Source organism: Mauremys reevesii, linkage group 16 (assembly GCF_016161935.1).
Source record: "Mauremys reevesii isolate NIE-2019 linkage group 16, ASM1616193v1, whole genome shotgun sequence".
In the NCBI taxonomy this organism is placed as follows: Eukaryota; Metazoa; Chordata; order Testudines; family Geoemydidae; genus Mauremys; species Mauremys reevesii.
The window spans coordinates 40113410-40136442 of NC_052638.1; the positions used below are offsets into that span (position 1 = coordinate 40113410).

The 23033-nt window shown below is 44.1% G+C and overlaps 1 protein-coding gene across 9 annotated transcripts in view; it reads right to left on the reverse strand.

Annotated features, from left to right (window-relative positions):
* The window catches only part of GALNS (galactosamine (N-acetyl)-6-sulfatase), a 74275-nt gene that overhangs the window by 3414 nt on the left and 47828 nt on the right, over positions 1–23033 (reverse strand). For 3 of the 9 annotated variants that reach the window (XM_039502517.1, XM_039502516.1, XM_039502518.1), the window contains 2 exons: positions 14281–14398; positions 10714–11405 (listed from right to left, as the gene is read on the reverse strand). In XM_039502517.1, the coding sequence (XP_039358451.1) occupies positions 11319–11405; positions 14281–14398 (205 nt within the window). In that variant the 3' untranslated portion in view covers positions 10714–11318. Of the gene's footprint in view, positions 1–5231; positions 5821–10713; positions 11406–12577; positions 12634–14280; positions 14399–23033 lie in introns of those variants that run through there. The other 6 variants (XM_039502513.1, XM_039502514.1, XR_005588659.1 and 3 more) reach the window with 5 other exon arrangements.

The window sequence follows — 23033 nt, forward strand, 5'->3', positions numbered from 1 at the left end:
GCACCTGACTATGGGACCTGTGCCCAATGGAGAGAGAGAGATGGGCTGGTGAAGGCTAATTATCTCATTAGCCCAGATGGCACAAGAGGCACGGGAAGGAGGTGTAAAGGGACTGAAAAGCAGCCGGGGATGTGCCTTGAGAGACCTCTCCTCGATCAGGAGCTGAGGGCTCGATTCCACGTTACTGTTGGGATGAGGCTGCTTAGTCTGCAGAGGCGGTGGAGAGGAACATTCAATAAATCACACAAGGGGTTTTACTGGAAGGTCTCCATGCGTTTGTGGGCTAGCCAGTAAACTAGGAGCGAGTCAGCCCTGGCCCAAGCTGGCTATTTATGACCAATCAAATGAAAGCAGGCTGGAGCAGACCTGCTGCAGAAACGCAGGGTCGCACTGACTTAATTCAGGGATGTAGCAATGCCAGTGGTTGTCAATGAACCCAAGAGTCATGCGACTTGCTGTCTAGACTCTGCAGCTTGCTGTGGCCAAAGTGCCTTCTGGTATGTATCCCTAAAGAAAATGGTGTTTGTTTTTCACAGCCCTTTCAGAGCCCATGGGCAGCAGTCCCGTTTTGCAGGGAGGTGGAAATCAGAGTGTGCCTACACAGGAAGTGAAGCCTCCAGGAAAAAGAACGCCATGGTGATTTGTGACTAGGGCACGCTGCATTGACACACAGCGCATAGCCTGCACCTGGCTTTAGTTTGTCTTCATCCTGCTCTAGGGTGACCAGATGTCCTGATTTTACAGGGACAGTCCCAATATTCAGGGCTTTTTCGCATATAGGCGCCTATTACCCTCCCATCCTCTGTCCTGATTTTTCACACTTGCTGTCTGGTCACCCTATCCTGGTCCTATATGACTTCTCCCTCAGTATGGATATCTGGCTGCTCTAATCAGACATTCTTGGTGCAACCCCCTAGGGGAGATGTGCACCACATACTGCAGGCTACACGGCTGTATTTCCTATCTATTCCATACATGGAGGGATATGGACCCGCTTTGGCAAAGTGACAAAAAGACACCTGTTTTAATGACCGCCTGGCATTACGTGTAAGCCTGGGGGAAGCTGAAGGTCAATGCAAAGGTTGTCCTTTCTGAGGGATTTATGTTTCTTAGAAAGCGCTTTATGGAGAGAGAGAGACAACAGCAGGAGAAGGTCAGTGTGGGTTATTCTGATAGCAGTTCCCATTAGGAATAGGACTTTCCCAAGTCAAATTAGCTTATCTGCCACCAGCAAATCCTCTCTGTAACAGCTGGCCCAAGTCAACCAGCCCTTCAACAACTGAAGAAACAAACACAGATCAAGCACATAACTTCCCATTGGAACGGAGGCTTTTCGGCTCTCTTGTTAATTCCTCTAGATGGATCAGAGGAGTTTGTTTTGCTGTTTTACCAACTGAAGTACAGTGTAGTCAGCTATTCCAGCATCTTGGCAGCTTTCTCAGCAGAAAGAAATTATTCAGGTAATTTTCCTGCCCATCAGGGATAGCAAACTGGCTAGGAAGTGGGAGCTCCACATTGCAATGTGCCATCCATGAAAACTTAAATCATCTCCATCCTCCTCTGTTCATCACTGATGGATCTATGCCCCCTGAACACACATTTTACTTTTCACCATCCTCTCCCGTTTGGGCTGCCTCTCCTTTCTCCTTTGAAACCCTCCCATGCTATCTGCAAAAGCGCTGCTAGCATTGATAACACAAGACACCACACCACTTTGCCAAGTAGGTATCCCCATGATGCTCTGCCATGTTCTCCTAGAGAAGCAAATGTCTCACACCCATGTGCTGCAGGGACCTCCCAGGAGCCCTTTGTTAGGATTCTACCCGCAATCTGAAGGGAGGGGATTTTCATGCCTCTGATAGAGGCTCAGATCCCTCCCTGGATAATGCTAGATCAGCCCTGCCAGAGAGCTGATAAAGATACTTCTGAAAAACAATGTTTCTACCCTCTGCCATGCCCCAGATCACACATCAGACACCTTAAAAATCAAATTGCCCCAGCCCCTACAAACTTTTCACCCCTCTGTTCCTCCATTTCAAAGGAGACAAGATGAACACTGCTCTACTGACAAATATATTGGGTTTTGGTGTTTAATGCTTCCCCCGCCTACTCCTTGCAACCAGTTAATAACTTTGAGAGTGAGAATGGGGGTGGGGTGGGGGTGGGCAGCGTGAGTCTCATCTGAAAAGAATTTGCCTAGGACTAATTTTCTCCTGCCCGCTTGAGCCAGGCAGAGACCTCTCCACTGGCAAAGCATTCATGCCAAAATGCTTTAGTTCTGGACTATCACTAGTGAGGTGTGGAGCACCTAGTCTGACTAGACAAGCTAGGGAGACAGAGATGGATTGTGTCTCCTCCTTAAGTCAAGAAACGCTTGGGATGTTATATGGCTAACCCTGGAAAGACTATGTTTCACGTGACTATATTACAGCAGCCTGCAACCACTACTAACCTCTGTAGTTAATCGTTTGATATAATTATATAGTTATGTGATTATATCGAAATTAACTGCAAGGCTAGATTAATATACGAATACATAAAACAATCAATGTGCGGTTAATACGTTTAAGTTGTAGGATAAGGATAAGTAAGGTAAAGCGTGAACCTGAGGCCTACAGGCTTTAGGCCAAGAAGAGATTTAGCTTGGCCATCGAAGGTCTCAGGCCTGAAAGAGGTTGGCATGACAAGTTGGCTGAGGAACAACCCTGGGCCAGTAAGATTGAGAGATACAGTAATTGATGTATTAGTTTCTGATGTCCTGGGAAACAGGCCTCAATGCACCAGTTAATGCCACAAGATGACCGGTAGTAACTTTTCAAAGAATTCTGTAATAACTTAAAGTTGCCATAGTAACTCATGTGTATGTTAATGAGAATAAGGGAAGAGAAGACCTAGAGGGGACATAACAGTTTTCAAGTACATAAAAGGTTGTTACAAGGAGAAGGGAGAAAAATTGTTCTCCTTATCCTCTGAGGATAGGACAAGAAGCAATGGGCTTAATTGCAGCAAGGGGGTTTCGGTTGGACATTAGGAAAAACTTCCTGTCAGGGTGGTTAAACACTGGAACAAATTGCCTAGGGAGGTTGTGGAATCTCCATCAGTGGAGAGTTTTAAGAGCAGGTTAGATGATGGTCTAGCAGGGATGGTCTAGTTCAGGGGTAGACAACCTATGGCACGTCTGCCGAAGGCGGCACGTGAGCTGATTTTCAGTGTCACTCACACTGCCCAGATCCTGGCCACTGGTCCAGAGGGCTCTGCATTTTAGTTTAATTTTAAATGAAGCTTCTTAAACATTTTAAAAACTTTATTTACTTTACATACAATAATAGTTTAGTTATATATTATAGACTTATAGAAAGAGACCTTCTAAAAATGTTACAATGTATGACTGGCACGCGAAATCTTAAATTAGAGCGAATAAATGAAGACTCGGCACAGCACTTCTGAAAGGTTGCCGAGCCCTGGTCTAGATAATACTTAGTCCTGCCATGAGTGCAGGGGACTGGTCTAGATGACCTCTCGAGGTCCCTTCCAGCCATTCTAAACAATTCTAAGTGAAGGGGATAAGCTATGAGAAAGGGGGCATGCTAAGTTAGTAAAGTGTGGAAGTACAAATAAGGAACAGGGGCAATACTCTTACTCTGATGCATAAGCATAGCGGGGGTAACAGGATAAAAGGTCTAGCCCAGGCTGAGTGTGGAGGGAAGCATGTCAGGGACACCCAATAGGAAGGCCACCTGATGATCTTTTTACCCATCTCGATGTTTCCCTAAGGAATGAGAGTATGAAATCCTTGATGCTGGACATCTCGTTTCTCTCTCTCTCTCTCTCTGTGTCAGTAGTTGGGGCATTGTTCATCTGCTTAATTGTTAATAAGAGAATGTTTGATAACCTGTGACCACACGTCATATACTCACAGTTCGTCCTCCTAGAGTCTCTAAACCTAATAGAATTCTTAATGGTGATTCTCACTCTACTGATCCGGATACTGTAGGCGTTCAGGAGGCTGAATCCTTAGCACAAGTCACTGTGGTTTATGATACCCATTTGTAGTACCAACCCAAACGTATCAAATTAACCAGGCTACACCTCCCTCACAGGGGTTCTGGGAAGTTTAATTAGTTAAGCCTGTAAAAGTACTTTGAGATCCTGACATGAGAAGTACAAAGTATTATTATATACACACCTGTCTACAAGTCATTGATAACTTTAATCTGATTAACTACTCATTGATAAAGTAGTAGAGCTGTGCAGAGGGCAGAAGTTTCATTTCACTAAGGATTTCAGGATTTGGAAATCTGGCTTCATTCCACACAAAAAACCCTTCATTTTGGGATAATCAAAACATTTCATTTCTATTTTTTGAAATTTAGAATTATAAACACAAAAAGTTTTGGAAACGGAGTTTCAGAACAAAAACACTGATCTGTTCCCTTCCAAATACGTTGGAAACTGATTCAACATTGTCAAAACTTTTTCCTGGTTTTCTTCTGAAAAGAAATTCCAGTGAAATCCACCGGATTTCACACAGGGTTTAGATTTTGATGGAACCGGATATTCTGCTGGAATCGGGGTCGGTCAATGTTTTTTTCCTCCAACAAACTCTATGATGCAGCCTGCAGCTTCGGTACTGGATAATTAGGCAGGTTTCTGTAATAAAGACAAATGCACCATAGTCTAATGCTGTCATTTTACAGTCAGCCATATCCATGACTGCTTAGACTCTTCACGACATAGGGTCTAATTGAAAGCCTCCCACTGGCTTCCTTACTCTCCCTAGCTGGCCTAGTCGTCCAAAATGGGGTTTTGAGAGTAATCCAGAACTGGTGGATTTGGCACAAATGTCTCAAATCACATCTCCCGGTGCTTATAGCCTGTATCCCTTTCAATGGAGGAATCTTGTTGCCATCCAACCTAGATATCACCCAGAAGGGTATTAACTGATTCCAGGGAAATAAAATGCACTGAAAGCCAAAAGCCAGCTGCTGACTTGGCTCTCTCTCAGGGAGTTAGGGAGTGTGATTGATTTCATGTTTCTTCTCTCCTAAAAGGTGACAGATTCCTGCCTGGAAATCCACCTTCTTATAAAAATAATTCCATAATTTATCTATAGGATTTTAACTAGATCTTGAACAAGGAATAAATATAAACCACAGAAGAGGTTATGCCATGAATCCAGCAAACAATGCCCACAGGTCAAAAATAACCAAGAGAAGAGGAAGCAACCCAAATGAGAGGCAAATATTTTTTCATTATTCTTTACATGCTTTTAAAAAAAGACCACAGTTTAGTCAAGAGGAAACAAAGCATAACTTTAGCGCACTCTGTATTACCTCTTCTAATAATGCACAGGAAATTTGTGTCAAACACTGATACTACCAGAAACATTCAAGCAAAACCATACATTTCCAAATAAGTCTCAAGAGAGAGAAATCAAGCCACTCATTAAGAAGACCACCGTCCTGACACCAATCGAAATCCACCACAGTTCTTAGGGTGTTCAAGTTCTGGGAGTGACTACTATAAAAACTGGTAAAAAAGGGAAATTATTCTGTGTGGTAGTTTGTAAAGTTTCCAGTGCACAGTATAGCAGCAAGATCACTGGTGTGGGATTCCTCTTCCCTGTCTGATGAAGTAGCCACTATCGACGCTGCAGAACATTTCGCCTTATCCCACTCAACTTTTTTCTCCCCAATTTGAATAAGAATATTCTTGAAAAGGGGATGAAAACAACAGCTCCTCATCCTCATGAGTTCTTTCTTCATTAGTGCTTCTTTGTTCAGAATCATTAATGTTATGACTGAGTAGACGTTGCCATCCCTAGTAAAAAAATGTAATCTCAACCTTCCAAAAGTTACCCACCTTATCAGCTTCACTTTACAAAGAGGGACATGGCTTTGGGAAGTCATTACTAAAGATAGTGACCAAGGGGGTGTATCCCATACCTCAGTAAAAGGCTTCAATGTGCAGGGTGCTGAGAACTGCTAGCTCCCATTGAGGTTAACAGCATCTGAAAATGCTCAGAACCTTGCAGGATCCGATGCTAAAATGAACATCCCCTGAAGTCCAACAGTCTCTTCCACATTAGTATTAGTTCTAGGTCCATTAGTAAAAACCCACTAGCCTCTGTCAACCTCAAAACCCATCTGAGGACTCCATCCCAAGGCCTGGCTCAACATTTTATTAGCAAATGCACAGCTGTCATTGCCTTCCATTCTGGCAGGTCAGTTCAGAACCTTTGCGTTTTCACTTTTAATACTGCTTTCCAAGGATTCACATTTAAAATGCAGAGGTATGTTATCTTTCATCACCATATTCAAACACAGTTTGCAGGGCATTAGCCTTGGGTGTAAGTGTTTGGAATTGATCTGCTGGTTTCCAATTCCAGTGCGCAGATACCCAAATTGTTGGTCCACAGAGACTAATTTGCCACCGAGATAATCCATTTGTTGCTGCAGGTTTTCAAATCAAGCCTCCAATTTTGGAGCCATAGACTGTGAATATCGTAGGACTTTTCCCATGATTATTAGTTACATCAATTTCAGACGCTTCTTCGCACTGAGGGGCTGATAACATAGCCTCGGGGGGTGAGGAAGGGGCCATCTCTGGAGTCTCCTGGATCAGCTAATTGGAAATTAAAGTCAAGGAAGGAATTCCCTGGATTCTCAGCCTGGGCAGCTTTTAAGCTTATGCCACTTAGGAGGCATATTTAAACATAAAGAAGAAGGGAACATCACATACCCATGAATGAACTCAAGACGTAAGTCCTCTCTCTGTTCGTGTTATGTGCGGCTCCAAACTACACATCTTAAAAGAGCAAAACACCAAGAAACAATCACTGCCAATAACAGCCCAGCCAGTCAGCCAGACTCACCTGCCTTCTTTGAAAGAAGAGTGAGCTGCCAACAGCCACAAGAAAACCAACTCCTGCCTCAGTGCGGGCAGTTCCCAAGCCACAGAGGTCACTGTGAGCGCACTGACTCACTGAGCGTTCTGGGCAGCGGGAGCCTGGATCAAACTTGCATCGAGGGTCCTATATAAATACTAAGGGCAGGATTTACCAATATGTTCTGGCTACTTTGTGCTGCAACAGTGACGCAAGCCAACCATAAACACAGCTTACCCAGCCAGGTAAGCCAAGTTTACAGCTGCTCCGTGTGACCAGAGTGGTGCAAAAGTTGGAGCTCATCAGTGAAGTTGTCCCAACGTGCGGTATTTATTTGTATGACAGTAGTGTGTAAAGGGCCCCATTATAATGGAACCCTCTCCCCCCACCCCCAACACAGTAAGAGACAGGCATGGCCCCAAAGAAACAGGCAAGATAAAGGGTGGGAGGAGAACAAAGGCACAGAAAGGGGAGGTGACTTTCCCAGGGTCATGCAGCAGGTCACTGGCTGAGCTGGCATTAGAACTCTCCTGATTTCCAGTCCCATCCTAGACTGTGCTGCATCTCTCAGAGCTGTAATAGCACCTGGCCAGAATCCTGCCATTCACCCCAACTGCCTCTCACTCTGCTCAGGAGAAGAGAGGCAGGTTTCTAATGCTAGTGCTGGCATCTCGGTTGCAGTGCTCTTAGTTTTGTCAGCCTCAGAAAATACACGCTGCACATGCTGATCAAACACCTTTTTATTTTGTTCTTCAATTCCCCTGGGCCCACTACAACATTAAAAACTGTCCACCTTTGAAAGAGGCATTGATTAAAAATACTTCTTAACAATCCAGCTATGGAGCTAATTTCCATTTGCTACAATTATTATTTTAATTTAAAGCAGTAGCTCCTTCATATCAAATTTCTGTCTCTTATAAAGAAACAAGTGCAGAGCAGAGAATTAAACAAATATCACTGTAGATTTACTTACAGCATCCAGAATTCTGCATGCAGATGTGCGCAAAATCTGTCTCTCTTTGGAAAAGGGATTGATTTAAAATAAGAGTGCTATGTATATTCACTTGTCATAACTGCACATGCAAGTGATTAATTAAATCAATTAGACATCTAAACGGCTATTTTTATGCAGAACTACTGCAAATAAATGTGCACATAGACATTTTGCGTGCACACTTTTGAAAAAACTGGCTCTAAATGTTGCACTTCTCAGCATTCATCACTTCAGCATGATTGTTTCCAAATCACACCACAGACACGTTGTTATAAATTCAATGTCATCCTAGAAATATTATAATGAATACTTATGGCTGTTTGTAAAACTCTAATCAATTCAGTACTCTTGATATCTGTGTAATCAGAACAAGTCATCCTGGGATCTCAAGGCTGCTACATATCTCTTACTGTGCCCCCATTAAGGGGCCTTGGCTGGGTGCACAGTCATTTTGCCTTACAAGCTTGTGCATCAGTTTCATTTATTTTTGCACATTCTCTAACTTGGTTTCTCTCCCTACCTCCCTTTTTTTCCAGACAATAATACAACACTATGATGCTTAGAGAACCAGAAAGAAAGGAGGGAAAATGTCAATATTATGTGCTCCTCTGGAATGTTTCAGCTGATGCGACCCACCTGGAGTTGGCAAAGTCTAAAGTTAGTAAAGGAACAGTCAGATGTACTAAGGATGTTGGCTTGCGGTGTCTGACTGTTCCTTTGTTTTTGATCACAGAAATCAGGAGTGTGGGAGTGTTATCTCAAGCAACTGAGTTGTCAGAGTGATGAAAATCAACTGATCAAATACTGAGGGCATTAAGAAATTGATGGGCCTGTATCAGCAAGATATAGAGAGAGGGGAAAAGCAGCATCTTCGAGATTATAAACTGGGAAAGAAAGAAAAAGGTGGGTAAGGAATACATGGGATAAGAAGCACCCAGATCCTCCTGTGACAAGCATGGTATAAATGCTTAGAATGAGCGATAACTTAGTGGGCTGGAGCTCAAAGAACAAGCATTGACCTCTGTTTATATGGTGCCTTTCGTCCATGGATCTCATAGCATTGCATTCATAACAATTACATTTTAGGTTGACAGGATTTTCAGAGCATCATAATAAAGGAATCCAACATTTGCTGATCTCCATGCCTGTCGATAGTGCAGAGTATTAAACAAATATGGCTAGTAGAGCTCTGAGCATTTCTGGATGACAGACCCCAGGGGCAGTCAAGCTTAGAGAGGAGAGAGATCTGAAATGGGGGTGCCGATTTTGTAATGATTCCTTTGGCTACAGTCAGGATCCAATCCATCACCTCCTGTCATCCAGCATATCACTCAAAATGGGCCCTGTGCACCAGCCATACCGGGATGACATACACAAAATATGTTAGGACTCAAACAGAGATGCCTTGAGATCTTTGATGGATAACAAGGAACATTCTAACCCACAAGGTAAATAAGATGAAGAGCAGCAGAAAAATCACCCCGGCAGATGAGCAGATCTGTGAGATACTAAGAGGGCTCTGCTGGAGGGTGAGGCTCTGGTACTGGTTATAATTCCTGACACAAAGGGCCACGGCCAACTCCAGTGTCACTTCTTGACAATCCTACGTTCGTGGGCCTGTCCAGCCTCTGCAAAGGGGTTTAGAGGAGGTAAGTACTTGAGGGAACAGAGGGATTGGGTTATTTAGGCTTGGAAGCAGGGGAAGAGCTTGTGTGGGCAAAAGTTGCAGAGCCAGGGTCTCAACGGGTGGTATAATGGTTCGCACCGAAGCTGGTTGTCTCCATTTATCTGGAGCTGTGGGCTTTAGTGGGGGGAGGAGTGGAAGAGTTGTTTCCTTCCTGAAGCAACTCTCCTCTGCATCAAGACAAATGGGAATAGCATCAAGTGCTCTGGAGTGGCAGAAGTGGCCCACACAGGCTGTCCAGAACTACTGCTAGTGTGTCCTCAGCAATCCCCAAATGGCTTGCTAGCTTTTCTTCGTGCACCAGAAAGCCACTAGCACTAGCGAGGTGCATGAGTACCAGATACAGAGCCAGGGGAAGAGCCTTCTCTGTGCAATTCTGCTGGGGATCCACACTTCCTGAGAACGACACTTCCAGGAATGCTGGCCCCAGAATGCTGAGTGCGGCACTTGGACAGTTTGCACTGTGAGAAGAAGTCCCCATAGAGCATAAACTGGGAACACTGCCAAGATCAAAGATCCTGATGCAAATGGGCCTTTCTGAGCCTCCAGCTGGCTGTGCCCATATGACTGAAAAGTGACTTCCTGTGGCAGGCTGGAAGCGTGACCAAATCCATATCTAAACCCAGAGTTTCTGAAGTGAATGGATCATGGACTAAGCCTCTGAGGCCCATTCCTGGGTCCCAAAGGGACTCTGTGTAATACTGTAGGGAAATTTAGCACTTACATCACACTTTTCATCTTCGAAGTGCATTACAAACATTACCTAGCTCATGCTCACAACAGCTCTGTTTGCAGATTCATGCTTGAGAAATACAGGGCATTCTCCTGTTGGAACCTGCTGGTAATGTTTGCATCAGGGAGACAACGCCTGTGGGTGCAGGGACCATTGTGATAGGTGCTATGTACACACACTAAAAAAAGATAAGGGAAAAAAAAAGGCCATGCCTCGAAGAGCTTACACTAGAAGTACAATTTTAAAATATCAGAGGGGTAGCCGTGTTAGTCTGGTTCTGCAAAAGCAGCAAAGAATCCTGTGGCACCTTATAGACTAACAGACGTTTTGCAGCATGAGCTTTCGTGGGTGAATACCCACTGCTTCGAATACCCACTTCTTCTTCTTGCATCCGACGAAGTGGGTATTCACCCACGAAAGCTCATGCTGCAAAACGTCTGTTAGTCTATAAGGTGCCACAGGATTCTTTGCTAATTTTAAAATAGTTACTGAAAATGACTGCAGCTAGCTACAAACTTTATTCCTATGTGACCAGAAAGTAAAGCAAAGCAAATCTGGCATATTCTATCTGGAGGGTATGAAAGTTCTGGGCAACCTTCTTCTGGGACCTTCCCTTGAGGCCACTTTCAGCCACTTTAATGAAGAGTTATCCAAGGGAACAGCCTGAGTGGGAAAAGCGGAAGTTGACTGGACAGCCAAGTCATTCCTGAGGGAATGTGAAAGTTGTGATTGGCTGAAAATCTTCTCTAGTCATATCATTTAAAAATTATATTAATTACTGAAAATTTACCATGTATTGCAGCAACATCTCATTTGACCCATTAAGAGAGACACTGAATTAAATGAAAACTAATTGCTAAAACCCTGAGAAGTAATACTGTAACCATGGGTCCCTTCTGAAGAGTAGGTGATGATATCTTACATCACTCCCTTCCATGACGTAAACACAAGTGTCCATGTGCATTGTGAACCATGATCTCAGCTGCTTACGGCTTTCGAGCAGACCCTGCGTGCTGGAATATTAGTGCGGCCAAAAGCATTTCTTTGGATTGGACTTGGGAGGTTCCAGACACTTTCCTAGCTTCTCGCAGCCTGGAGGAGCCCAATTCTGTTTAAAAAAAAAAAGAGAGAGAGGGAGAGAAACATATAAAATCAGCCTTGGGGAATTAAACTGTCAACGTCTGGAAGAGGAGCTGGACAATGAGCTCTGAGCCACAACAGACCCATTTACATTTTTAGTACACAAGACCACTCTTATATTCTCATTGAAAAAGGAACCTTCACTTGTGGCTGAAGCTAGCAGGGTCCGTCTAGCTACACCCTTGGAACTTCATCCCTACAGTCCTCAGGCAAGCCCACAAATCCCTTTCCAGCAGATGGTTATGAAACTGCCTTCCACATTCCTTCAGTAACAGACACCTGCATTAGCCTCCCCGCTGGGATCTGCAGTTTGCAGGGAGCTGTGGTGACCCCTCTCTCCAATACCATGATGAGGGAGCAAATCTTCATGTCTGGTGAAACCCCTGCCCCCGATCCAGAAAGAAGCTATAATTATTAGCAGTAAGGTATTTTGTAAAATTTCTTAAGGAACCAAGTACAAGGCAGCAGCCTCTGAAGACTGAGGGTGAGAGAGAGAAGAATATTTGCGTTTTAATGAGCATTTTGGGGGATTAGCCTATGAATTGATGGATTAGGAGGGGCTTAGATAACGACCATGCCAAAGCATGTGAACCAAGGCTATCTGCCTCCCTTATTTTCTTGCTTCTTGAATGATCTTATCCCAGTGGGCAGGTGGCAGAGGATAAACCTGGTCAGTGAGGAAACCCAGCTTCCAAAGGGCTATTAGGAAATGGGCGAGCTGGGGTGGGGGTGAGCATTTAAATGATGAAAAAAAAACCCAAAATGAAATGTGGGAGTGCAGTAAAATGAATGAAAAGTTACAATTCCTGTTCTGTCTCCAGAAATCCTCTGCTCTCAGCCTCCCTCCTGTGAAACAGTAGCCTGGTAAATGATGGTCTTTCTTTCCTCTCTCTCAGTGCCCATACTTCCATAGGAAAGTCTTCTGGTCAGTTATTAAAGGTCAAGTCTGCTCTGACCTACTGTCTCTCTCTCTCTCTATGCATGCTACAGGCCCTTCTCAATGTCCCAAACCATATATATATAATCTAGTCATTTGCATTTGTTTAGTATCAGATTCCTCCAGGGAAAAGATTAATGCTATAAAAAATGCTGGAGCAGGTTTACATTCCACGTAACTAACAACAGATGGCAGTGACGCACCAACAATCTCTGTGGGCGGCGAACGGGAAGGCAGAGGGATTTCATATGAGCGTCTCCTGAAATGAAGGGTTCCAGACAATTTAGGAACAATTAATTCTGCTTTCTAAATATGTTTCTCACTTTCAAAATACATAAGAACAAGGAAAACCCACTGGAAATTTCACAGGCTAAACATTCTGCTGAAGCAGTATAGATCCAAACAAACAAAGGGAATTTTCATCCCTTTGAAAAACTGGATTACATCTGCTTTAGACTCAAGATTTAAGTCTATTCAGCTTTCATAGATCCATTCTTGAAACACCACGTCCTGAGACCCCTTCATGTGCCAAGTCCCACATCCAACAAAACTGGAGTGGGTCCAGGCATAGGGGCAGTTTCTTCAAACCAGCACATTTGAGAGATCAGCTCAACAGAGGTTCCCTGCACACTAATGACAGGGAACACTGGGGCACAAGAGTGGAGGATTTGCCACATCGGTGGCGCAGAGGTGCTAAAGTTGCAGCGTCTATTCCTGTCCCGAGACTGGAGTAACAGCTACAGAGTGGTTGATCTGCTTTATTCCATGGCTAAATAGGAAAGATTCCTCTTCCCAGTCCCCCCAGGGGTCTTCAGTGCACAACCCAAGTAAATGGGCTTGGCACTAAGAACAGATATGAGGACCCACTACTAGGTACGTGCAGAAATTGGAGCACCTTTCAATCCATTTATCAAAGCAGGCAATGCAATACCATTGCTGAGAGATGACAGTTATTAAAGCAAACGTGAAACAAAGGCAGCACAGAAGAACTGATTCAACTGCTTCCCCTGCACAACACCCAAGACATGAAAATCCTAGAAATTAGAGATGGTAAAAACTTACTAGGTGACTCTACCCTTCTCCCTACTAATGCAAGATTGTTCCCTATGTTATATTCTGTAGCCATTGGAATTTGCCCTGGAAGATTATTTCACTGTCAGGAAGATTTTTTCCTGCTATTCAACCTACAACATTTTCCTTTTTTCAGTTTCATCCCCGTATCCTAGACACACATCTTGGACTACACTAAATAATTCTCCCTCTTTGGGGTTTATATGCTTCAAATCTTGCACACTGCTACGGGCCCTTCTCAATGTCCCAAACCATCACATTCAGAAGGAGCTCAGGAGAAATCAGGGACTTTTCGACTGAAATGCCAAAGCACAACTATCAGACGTGCAGTTTCAAATACAATCCGAACAGAAAATCAGCACTGCTCTCCAGCTGCTGTGTGTAAGACCACGAGGACTTTGGAAAAACAGTTGTGGGCTGAGCTTGGAGAGGTGGACCAAGACCAAAGATACCCAAAGCCATTGAGAACGACGAGAGCCCAGGTGCCAATCCCATTGCTCACAATGCAGCTGGGCTTCTGAGATTTGTGGAGGGGATTAGGAAGGAGGAGAAGGCACTAGAGCTGTGGATACTGTACTATCTGTAAGGAAGGAAGTCACAGAGTTTATCACAGTGTGCTGGTAGACTTTCCAGGCCTAAGGCCACCCACTTTGTACTACGGCATTCCACAGATAACCAATGGCTGCATCTTCTATGCAGTAGCCAGCCAGCCCTTCGAAAGGACTGAATGACGTTTCTTCTCTAGCCCTCCTCAGTGTTAGGTGAGACTTTTACGCTTTACGAAATACATTATAAGCCAAGGATGCTCAAATTGATTTATGTTTTAATCCCTTACCATGACGGCCTTGTCACACACGTTCAGCTGTGGCTCCCCTGGCACCATGGTCTCCTTGTGCAGCTGGACTTTGGGGGATATTTGTTCCATAACTTCCTGGTACTCATAGCTGGAAAAACTAGAACAATATGAAAAGCAACAGGCGTTATTAGACAGACACTACCCTGGTGTCTGGTTCGATGTACGGTATGTTTAGGGGACAGAAGTCTGTACAGCGCATGGGACTTAGGGCCATTGGGAAACCGATGCCTGGTACGGATGCCCTGGGACAGTGTCTAGAGCACTCTACAAGCACCTGGTAACACAGCTAAATAAGTGAGTAAGCTGGGAAGGATTTCCAGAAGCACTGGAGGGTGCTGAGTGTCAAACTTCCATTGCCTTTCAATCGGATTTGGGGCCCTCGGTGCTTGGAACACCCCACCCGTTTTCCCTGTAACAAGGGAAACAACAATACTTTGCATCTTTGTTGCACCCCTGACCCAAGGATTTAGTATTTTATTTGCCAACATTGACTAATTCAGCCTCACAATCCCCTGGCAAGGTGGGCAAATATCACGAACCCCACTCCGCAAATGGGGAACCCGAGAAAGAGAGAACTCACGAGACAGAGACAGAGCCAGAACCCGGAGTTCCCAGCTCCCCACCCCATGTTTAAACCACAAGAATGTTTTTCTTCAGCAACATTCTTGTTGCTGGCTGGCACCAACCTGTCACATTCATACACAGGACACTATCCAAGCTTCTCCCATTGACCTTAATGGGGATTTGGCAGCCTAAAACCCCCATGCAAAGAACTGTGAACCTATCTCCCTTTTATCAGCATTATTACTTCAGTAGGTATTGTTTAAGTGGCTTACACAATATTTCACTGTGGTAATACTTCAAGTACTTCTAAAATGGAGGATTAATACCCAATGATCTCATTTTGCCCATATTAAGAGTCACTTAAGAAACAGAGAACGGCAAATTGCTTCTGGAGATAAAAGGGAAACAATGCAACGTGGTCCTGACCCCAGGCTCTCTTTGCTAACAGCCCAACCTGGCCACCAGCCCCACACTCCAGCTAATTTCCTTCTCTAAAAAACAATCATATCTTGAAGCCCAGCAATGTGCCAACTGTTTCCAGTAAACCCTATAAATATCACATCTCCTCGGCAGCCTTCCAGAGAGAAACTGATTGTGGGGATGGGTCTGAGCTACGCTGATAGAGAACTAAAGGGAATTGACAAGCTCAAGCAAGCTAATCTGTCTCTCTCACACCTAGCTACCTGTATCCTGGATTAGAGAACAAATGTAGAGACTAATCACCAGGTCCAGTGGTATGATTTGGTTGGACCACCAGGAGAGATTATTCTTGTGAAGTTCCCATTCCATCACACTCTATTTCCTTTTTTCTCCAATTGCAGCAGGTTCTCCAGTTCTGTGTTACACCTGAGACTATTCTGAAATCTGAGGGTAGACCAAACATTTTGCAGGCCCCAAAGACCATTTCTGGCTACCACTCTTGATAGGAACATTCAAAGCAGCAGCCACATGGCCAGTGAGTTGACACAGCATTGCACCCGCACAGCCACATTGTATCTGGAGGTACTCTGGTCACATTCAGCACACGGGACTCCCAGGATGACCGTTTGTTAAAAAAAGTTATTTAGCTGCGGCTGTTCAGCGTTAAAAGCTAATCTATACTGACATACAGGGAAAAGATCACAAAGAAACGCCCGCGCACTGTCAGGAGACATCACAAAGGGAAGCTCACAAAGGCTGTGAATGTAGTAAGAGAGGAGATGTACAATGACTTATACAATAAATTGGGTACCGGAGCCATTAAAATTGGATAGTTCTTTAAAGGGGGAATGTCACTATGCTGCAAAGTTGAAAAGAGCGAACGCTTCTCAAGCCTAAGTGCTACCGTGACTGGCATATCAGAAACCAAGATAGCTTGTGTACTTCACATGAAAATACATTCTAATAGCAATAGTGCTTTGTCCTTCTATTGCACCTTTCATCTATCGATCTCAAAGCGCTTTGAAAACCTTATTTAATCACACTTTGTATTTAGGTGCCGTTTATAGAAGGGTTAATAAATGATTAAAGATGCTTTAATAAATGGTTAATTAATTGTTCGAGTCCAACAGATCAATAGGTTGCTCAGAACCACCACGCTTTTTACTGATGTGGTTATAATGATCTAAACACACATACTACTTATGTCTGTAACACATTTAACCCCTATTCAGCATTTACTAACCTTTTATAAACTATTTATAAGTGGAACTTTAAGCTTCACATCTTCTTTGTAAAATACCTAAGGGTTAAATGCTTCACCCACCAAAAGTGCATTTGGTGCACAGGGTTCAAAATTAGCTGGAAACCCAAGCTGTGGACTGGCTGACAGGTAACAATGTGTTGCTGTGATTTTGCTGCTTTTTGCTCCATACACGTCAAGGCTGTCGATGGTGAATTTTTTTGTCATAATTACAGCCACTGGGTTTGCCCACAGCTCTGCTTCTCACCAGCCATCTGTTACAAGTCTGCATGGTGCCGAATAGAATGGAGAAGGCTAGTGTCATTTACAGCATTTCCTTGCTCGAATCTGCACATGCAGGCCATTGTTTTTGTGTCCCTCGCTAGTTCCGTAACCAGAGGAAACCTGTTCAGATCAGCCAAGGAAAGTGGAATGGGAACACCCCTATCCCTTTGTCTATCTATCTTGGGGTATTCGAACCATCCATCACTGTAGTACTTCAACAGTTAGATCCTTTCAGTATGTGGCACAGACTGAACAATTTCCAGAAGCATGGTCTGTTTGAAGCAGACAATAGTTTCACACCTCAAGGCCATGTCTAGTCTGTGTTTGAAAACATAGGACCTAAAAGGTGTTAGTGAAAACAAGTTAAGTACCATATAGACAAGTTCTTAAAAGTTACACTGAGCCTCTGCAAGTGTTTTAAAACATGCTGAATTGTGACAGCCTTACTCACCTGAAGTACTCTACTCCACAAGTCTGACTTCCGCAGGACTCCTCATGCTGTAGGCCAGCATACTAGTCAATGTAAGGTTCTCTCAGTCTGGCCCTAAAATGTGTTGGCTATAACATGTTTTTAAAACACACCCCATGTTTCTCATCTAGTCCTGTCCCAAGTGTGTGGGGGTGGTACTAGGGGAGTGCCCTGGCCATGTGACTACTGTTCACTTTAAATTGGAGTCATGCCATGAAGTCATCATTCGCTCCTTTGGGGTTATTATTTGAGTGCCAGTGTGGCTGGCCCTGTCAAAAACGGAGGAAGATAGAGCCTCTCTGCCCCATGGAGTTCACAACTTATTCAGACCTGCCGGCTGACCTGTTCCTATCTACAATATGCCTGATGATCCCCACGCTCATGTGCCGAGCTTTTACAGAGCAGTATTTAGGGACTGTATGTAGTGGGTTGCCACTGCCCACAGCCTCATGGCAGAAGCATGTTTGGAGAAGGAGTTTGTATTAGGAGTGCGAGTTTGATTAGTACCCAAGGTTTAGGGGGTAAATATTTCCTGCTAACGAACCTGAAATCTACCTGTGAACCGTTAACATAGCTAGGAACTTCTCTATCTCTTATGAGTCGCCCCATTGTCTTCAGTTGGAATGCAGGATCAGACCCCAAGTGCAGAGTCTGCAGCATTTTCTATAAAAATGATATTATCTATCCAGCTGTTTGAATGTTACCGTCTGAGTGAAGGTTCAGAGCACTCTGCCTCCAGGGCACACTGCATTTGTATTCTAGCTCAACAATCCTGCTGAAGGGAAGAGCTGGGAATAGCAGTGAAAGAAGAGAGAACGTGAGCAAGGGTTGAGCAGGTGTTGTTGAGAGGAGTTTGCTAAAAGAGATCCCCCTGTGTACATGAAGTTATTCCATGCTCAGAATGAAAGAACGGAGTGGACGAAGTCCAGGGTCATTACACTAATTGACACTTTACCTCCAGGAAGTCTCTTGGGAGCCAATCAGGGCTGCATTGCAAGCACTAGGTCCCAGACACAGGTGTGGCCTGTGCTTAGTTCATTTAGAGTAATTGTGCTTTGGCAATCTGTTCTCATCTCCTCCCTCCCCAAACAAATCCACGTGTAAACTGCTCCGCTGTTAACCCCCCTCCCCCATGCCCTACAGTGAAATTAACATTTGGGGGAGGGGATGGAGAGGTCTTTAATGTACTGTACTACTTTGATTAACAGAGTATGATTTTAATCTTAGAATCCTCACAGTCCATCTTCAGGTTTGCTACTAATTTTGAATTATATGAGAAGTTATGAGACAATTTCTTTATCTTTCTCATCACACACAAACCCGTAATAAACAGTATACCCAAATCAGGCAGAACATTTCTAGCTAGCTTCGTTTTTGAGCTAGGTCTTGGTTTTTAAATTATACCTTTTCCAGGTGATTTATATACAAGCAGACTCCAATACCTCTATCTTGGGAACCATAGGATTACCTTATTATTGAGAGAAATGTTACCAAATGGTCATAATATAACAAGTATAAGTGGAATAGCCGTGTTAGTCTGTATCCACAAAAACAACAAGGAGTCCGGTGGCACCTTAAAGACTAACAGCTTTATTTGGGCATACGCTTTCGTGGGTAAAAAACCCACTTCTTGTCAGACAGAAGTGGGTTTTTTACCCACAAAAGCGTATGCCCAAATAAATTTGTTAGTCTTTAAGGTGCCACTGGACTCCTCCTGATAGTATAACAAGCTTCATAGAAGTCTGACACCAAGCTATTTAATACCAGTGCTCAGATTTACAGTGTATTTTAAATCAGACATATGTGAAGGAACAACATAAAATCTGGTTAATAAAGTGGCTTCTGTATTTTACTTCTCTCTCTATAGGAATGGTTTAACAAAAATCCCTTTTTGTTTCTAATAATTAAATAATCACACCCAGACCCTGATGAGCTAATCTTATCTACTTCAGGTACTTTCCGGGTTTCCTATAGCATCCACCACTATATTATTTAAGACTTAAACTTCTGCTATTATTCAGTCTTCCTTTGTTGCTATTTTCCATTGTCAAGTTTATTCTCAGTGTAAAATCTGTATTAGATGAGATGGAGACAACCGGACTGGGCTCTGCTTCTCAGATGCAGCAAGTTGCACTGACTGGAAGGAGGCATGACGTAAACGGAAATGGGAAGAGGGTTAGAATAAAAAAACAACCCTGAAACCCATATTTTAATCATCTTTTATTCTGGTAGCTTTTGGGGCATTTTAATACAATTGCTCTTAAATCCTTTTGGCTCTTGCTGTGCAAAATTATCACACTCCTTCTACAGTTCTCCTGCTGACAACATAGAAAGCCTACAAAGAGCTAGGTCGGAGTGACTGCCTCACACCTTTTCTCTCCAAGGCACTTACAATCAACCATGTTGTCCTTGATTTTTGTCTGAGGTTCTAGCTGGCTCTCTCTGGGAGTGAGGCTTTCTGAATTCAGAGGCTCATCTAGGGAGCACCCTTCCTGAGTATGTCAATTAGGTTCTTCTTGGTGGCTGGCTGTCTCCAGCAATCAGCAAAAGGATTGTCCATCTGGTCCAATTAATCTCAGCCTATTTTTCACTGCTCTTCTTTTTCTAGTGTTGGGTTTGTTTGTTTTTTTGACCATCATTGTAGAGTAAATACAAAATTAGGGAATCAGAGTTAGCTTAAATTTGGAAATATGTGTGTTGTAAAGAAAGGCCCTGGCTAGCAAGTAAAAGGAAGCCCTTGAAAGAAACAAGTTATAAGGCAAAAGAAATGAAGTAGAGAGGATGTCTGGTTCAAAAAAATAACTAATGAGATATGGGAAAGTTTCCAAAAAGAGGGCCTCTGACCAACAGGGGGGCTGCCGATGGTTTTAAAGAAGACAAAAAAATCTGTCTTAGAAGGAGCCAACATGGATACCAATGTTATCTTAAAAAGGAAGACCGATGGGAACCCAGGTGCAACAAAAAAAGCTATTGGTCAGCGGGAAGGGTGGGAAGGGAGAAAGAGGAGAGACCTTGGGGAGAAGGGAGGTTGTATATCTTATCTGGATTAAGACTGGAAATAAGGGCGAAGTGTCTCAAACTGGTGGTTAGTGAAAGTATTAATTACCTAGGACATTGTTTGTTTGTTGAAGGGGTTTAAAAAAGTTATGAATGTGAGGGTTCTTTGTCATGCTGGAGCATGCCAGGAATAGACAAGTTTTCCCTAGGTCTGGCCTGTTTGTAAGCATACTGATCACATGCTTATGACATACTTCGTTACTGTATTGGGTGTTGTAATTGCTTATTCTTTACGCTGTTGGACATGTTTAGAGCAACTGTATAAACTACCATTTGGCCTTTGGACTTAATAAAGGAATGTGTTTGATGGTCTCCCATATTATCATTAATTCCAACAATTGTGTTTCCTTGGGGCTCCGCTATCAGTACTGGACCCCTTTACACCACTTTTGTTTAAATGCCGACTTTAGAATGTACAGTGTCCCTGAAGCGTGAGCTGGCTATTTGGACTATTAGTGGTAACCATGCCCAATGGCCTGTGATGGGTTGTTAGATGGGGTGGGATCTGAGTTGCTACAAAGAATTATTTCCTGGGTGTCTGGCAGGTGAGTCTTGCCCACATGCTCAGGGTTTAGCTGATCGCCATATTTGGGGTCGGGAAGGAATTTTCCTCCAGGGCAGATTGGCAGAGGCCCTGCAGGGTTTTCGCCTTCCTCTACAGCGTGGGGCATGGGTCACTTGCTGGAGGCTTCTCTGCACCTTGAAGTCTTTAAACCACAAGTTGAGGACTTCAATAGCTCAGACAAAGGTCAGGGGTTTGTTACAGGAGTGGGTGGATGAGATTCTGTGGCCTGAGTTGTGCAGAAGGTCAGATTAGAAGATCATAATGGTCCCTTCTGACCTTAAAGTCTATGAAAGCTGCACACACTGATCAAATGCAGATTTTAAAGCACTATTGCTATTCAAATCTTTGCCATGGCGGTGGTGAGGCGTGGAGGAGGGAGGGAGAGAAGCCCTTGTACAAAGTATCAGTGGCAGCTCTGGAGATGGACATCAATGTGGGTGACAGCGGGCCGTATCCATTTATACAGGGCTACTACTCCTAGGTCTGGTCTACACTGGGCGGGGGGGGGGGGGGGGTCGATCAAAGGTACGCAACTTCAGCTACGTGAATAGCGTAGCTGAAGTCGAAGTACCTTAGCTCGAATTACTTACCCGTCCTCAAGGCGCAGGATCGACGTCCGTGGCTCCCCCGTCGACTCCGCTACCGCCACTCGCTCCGGTGCAGTTCCGGAGTCGGCAGGAGCGCGTTCGGGGTTCGATATATCGCGTCTAGATGAGACGCGATATATCGAACTCCGAGAAATCGATTGCTACCCGCCGATCCGGCGGGTAGTGAAGATGTACCCTTAAATTCTAAACAGAGCGCCGTAAGAAATGCTGTTGCAATAACACTGGATAAAAGGAAACCAAAGGGAGGGCTGGACTGTGGCAAGTGTAGGCCTGTATAACGGAGCTACAGTCCCGGCTGATTCAGGGTGTTAGTCTGGAGTTAGCCCTTCCTCCCAGTGGAAAGCAGAGGCAGCCCAGACATACCATCACCTTCCTTCCCATGTGGGAAAGGGAAGTAACTGTTGTACTGATTAGGTGTTACCAAGCATGGAAACACCAGATGAGCCCTAAATCTTTCAGAAGATGAGATGGGTAGTCCCCTCCCCCACACCTCCTACATCAATTTTCTGTCTTCAGAAGAGCTCAACAAGCACATGTTAATCAGGGAAGGCCACGATCATAGAAAGAAGGGGGGAGTGTGGTTTAGCAGTTTTAGCCAAGGCCTGGAAAACAAGAGGTTCCTGGGTTGCAGAGTCCCCAGGATCACTGCATGATCTCAGACAAGTCACAGCCTCTTGCACCTCAGTCAAAACAGCTGTGAAACTAGCTCACTGAAAACCAGATGTTGCCTTGGAGCTGAACGCTCCTGTATTGTCTTTTTTCCATCTGAGCCCTTATTGCTGCTGTTTAGCTAAGTGCATTGTTTAAGTTGGAGGATAGGTGGTGCTGCTGCTTTTACAGTTATGTTTGTGTCTTATTATTAATTACTTGGGGGTGCTAAGTTTTGTTTTTGCTCCCAGGACTTATCACTGGGGGTAGCAGATCATTGCTGGGGGTTCTCCTGTGTCATCCGCCAGTGGGACTTTTCTTCCTCTGCCTTATGTTTGGCTAATTTCCTTTCCACACCTCCTGTTGACTGTATTTTCTTTCCTCAATCATCTGAGCATGGATGGTTTTACTCCAGAATGCACAGTCTGTGGTTAACAAATCTGATCTGGTCCATCATCATTGACCTCCTGGCAGTGACAGAGATCTACCTGTCTCTGAGAATCTTATCACTCCTGTAGGGTTACAGATTAGGGTGGCACTATTTTCCACATTCTTCTACAATGGCTGGTTGGGCTGGAGGAGTTGCACTATTGGTGTTTCTAGTTGTAGAGCCTTATTATAAGTTAATGCCTGCCCTGTAAGCTCGTCTAGGTGCCAGATGGCAGTTTCCCATTGCTGATTTTAAAAAGGCAGAAGTAGTTTATTTCCCACCTATTATTATTGGCAGTAGCAGCAATATTAACATACTACCTAGGAGGTACCCCTAGTCATGGACCAGGACCCCATTGTGCGAGGCGTTGTACAACCTAGTTCACCAATATAATTTGTGAGTGGTTTGCTGACCTTTCAGCCTTTTACTGTCCACTGCTTAATTAT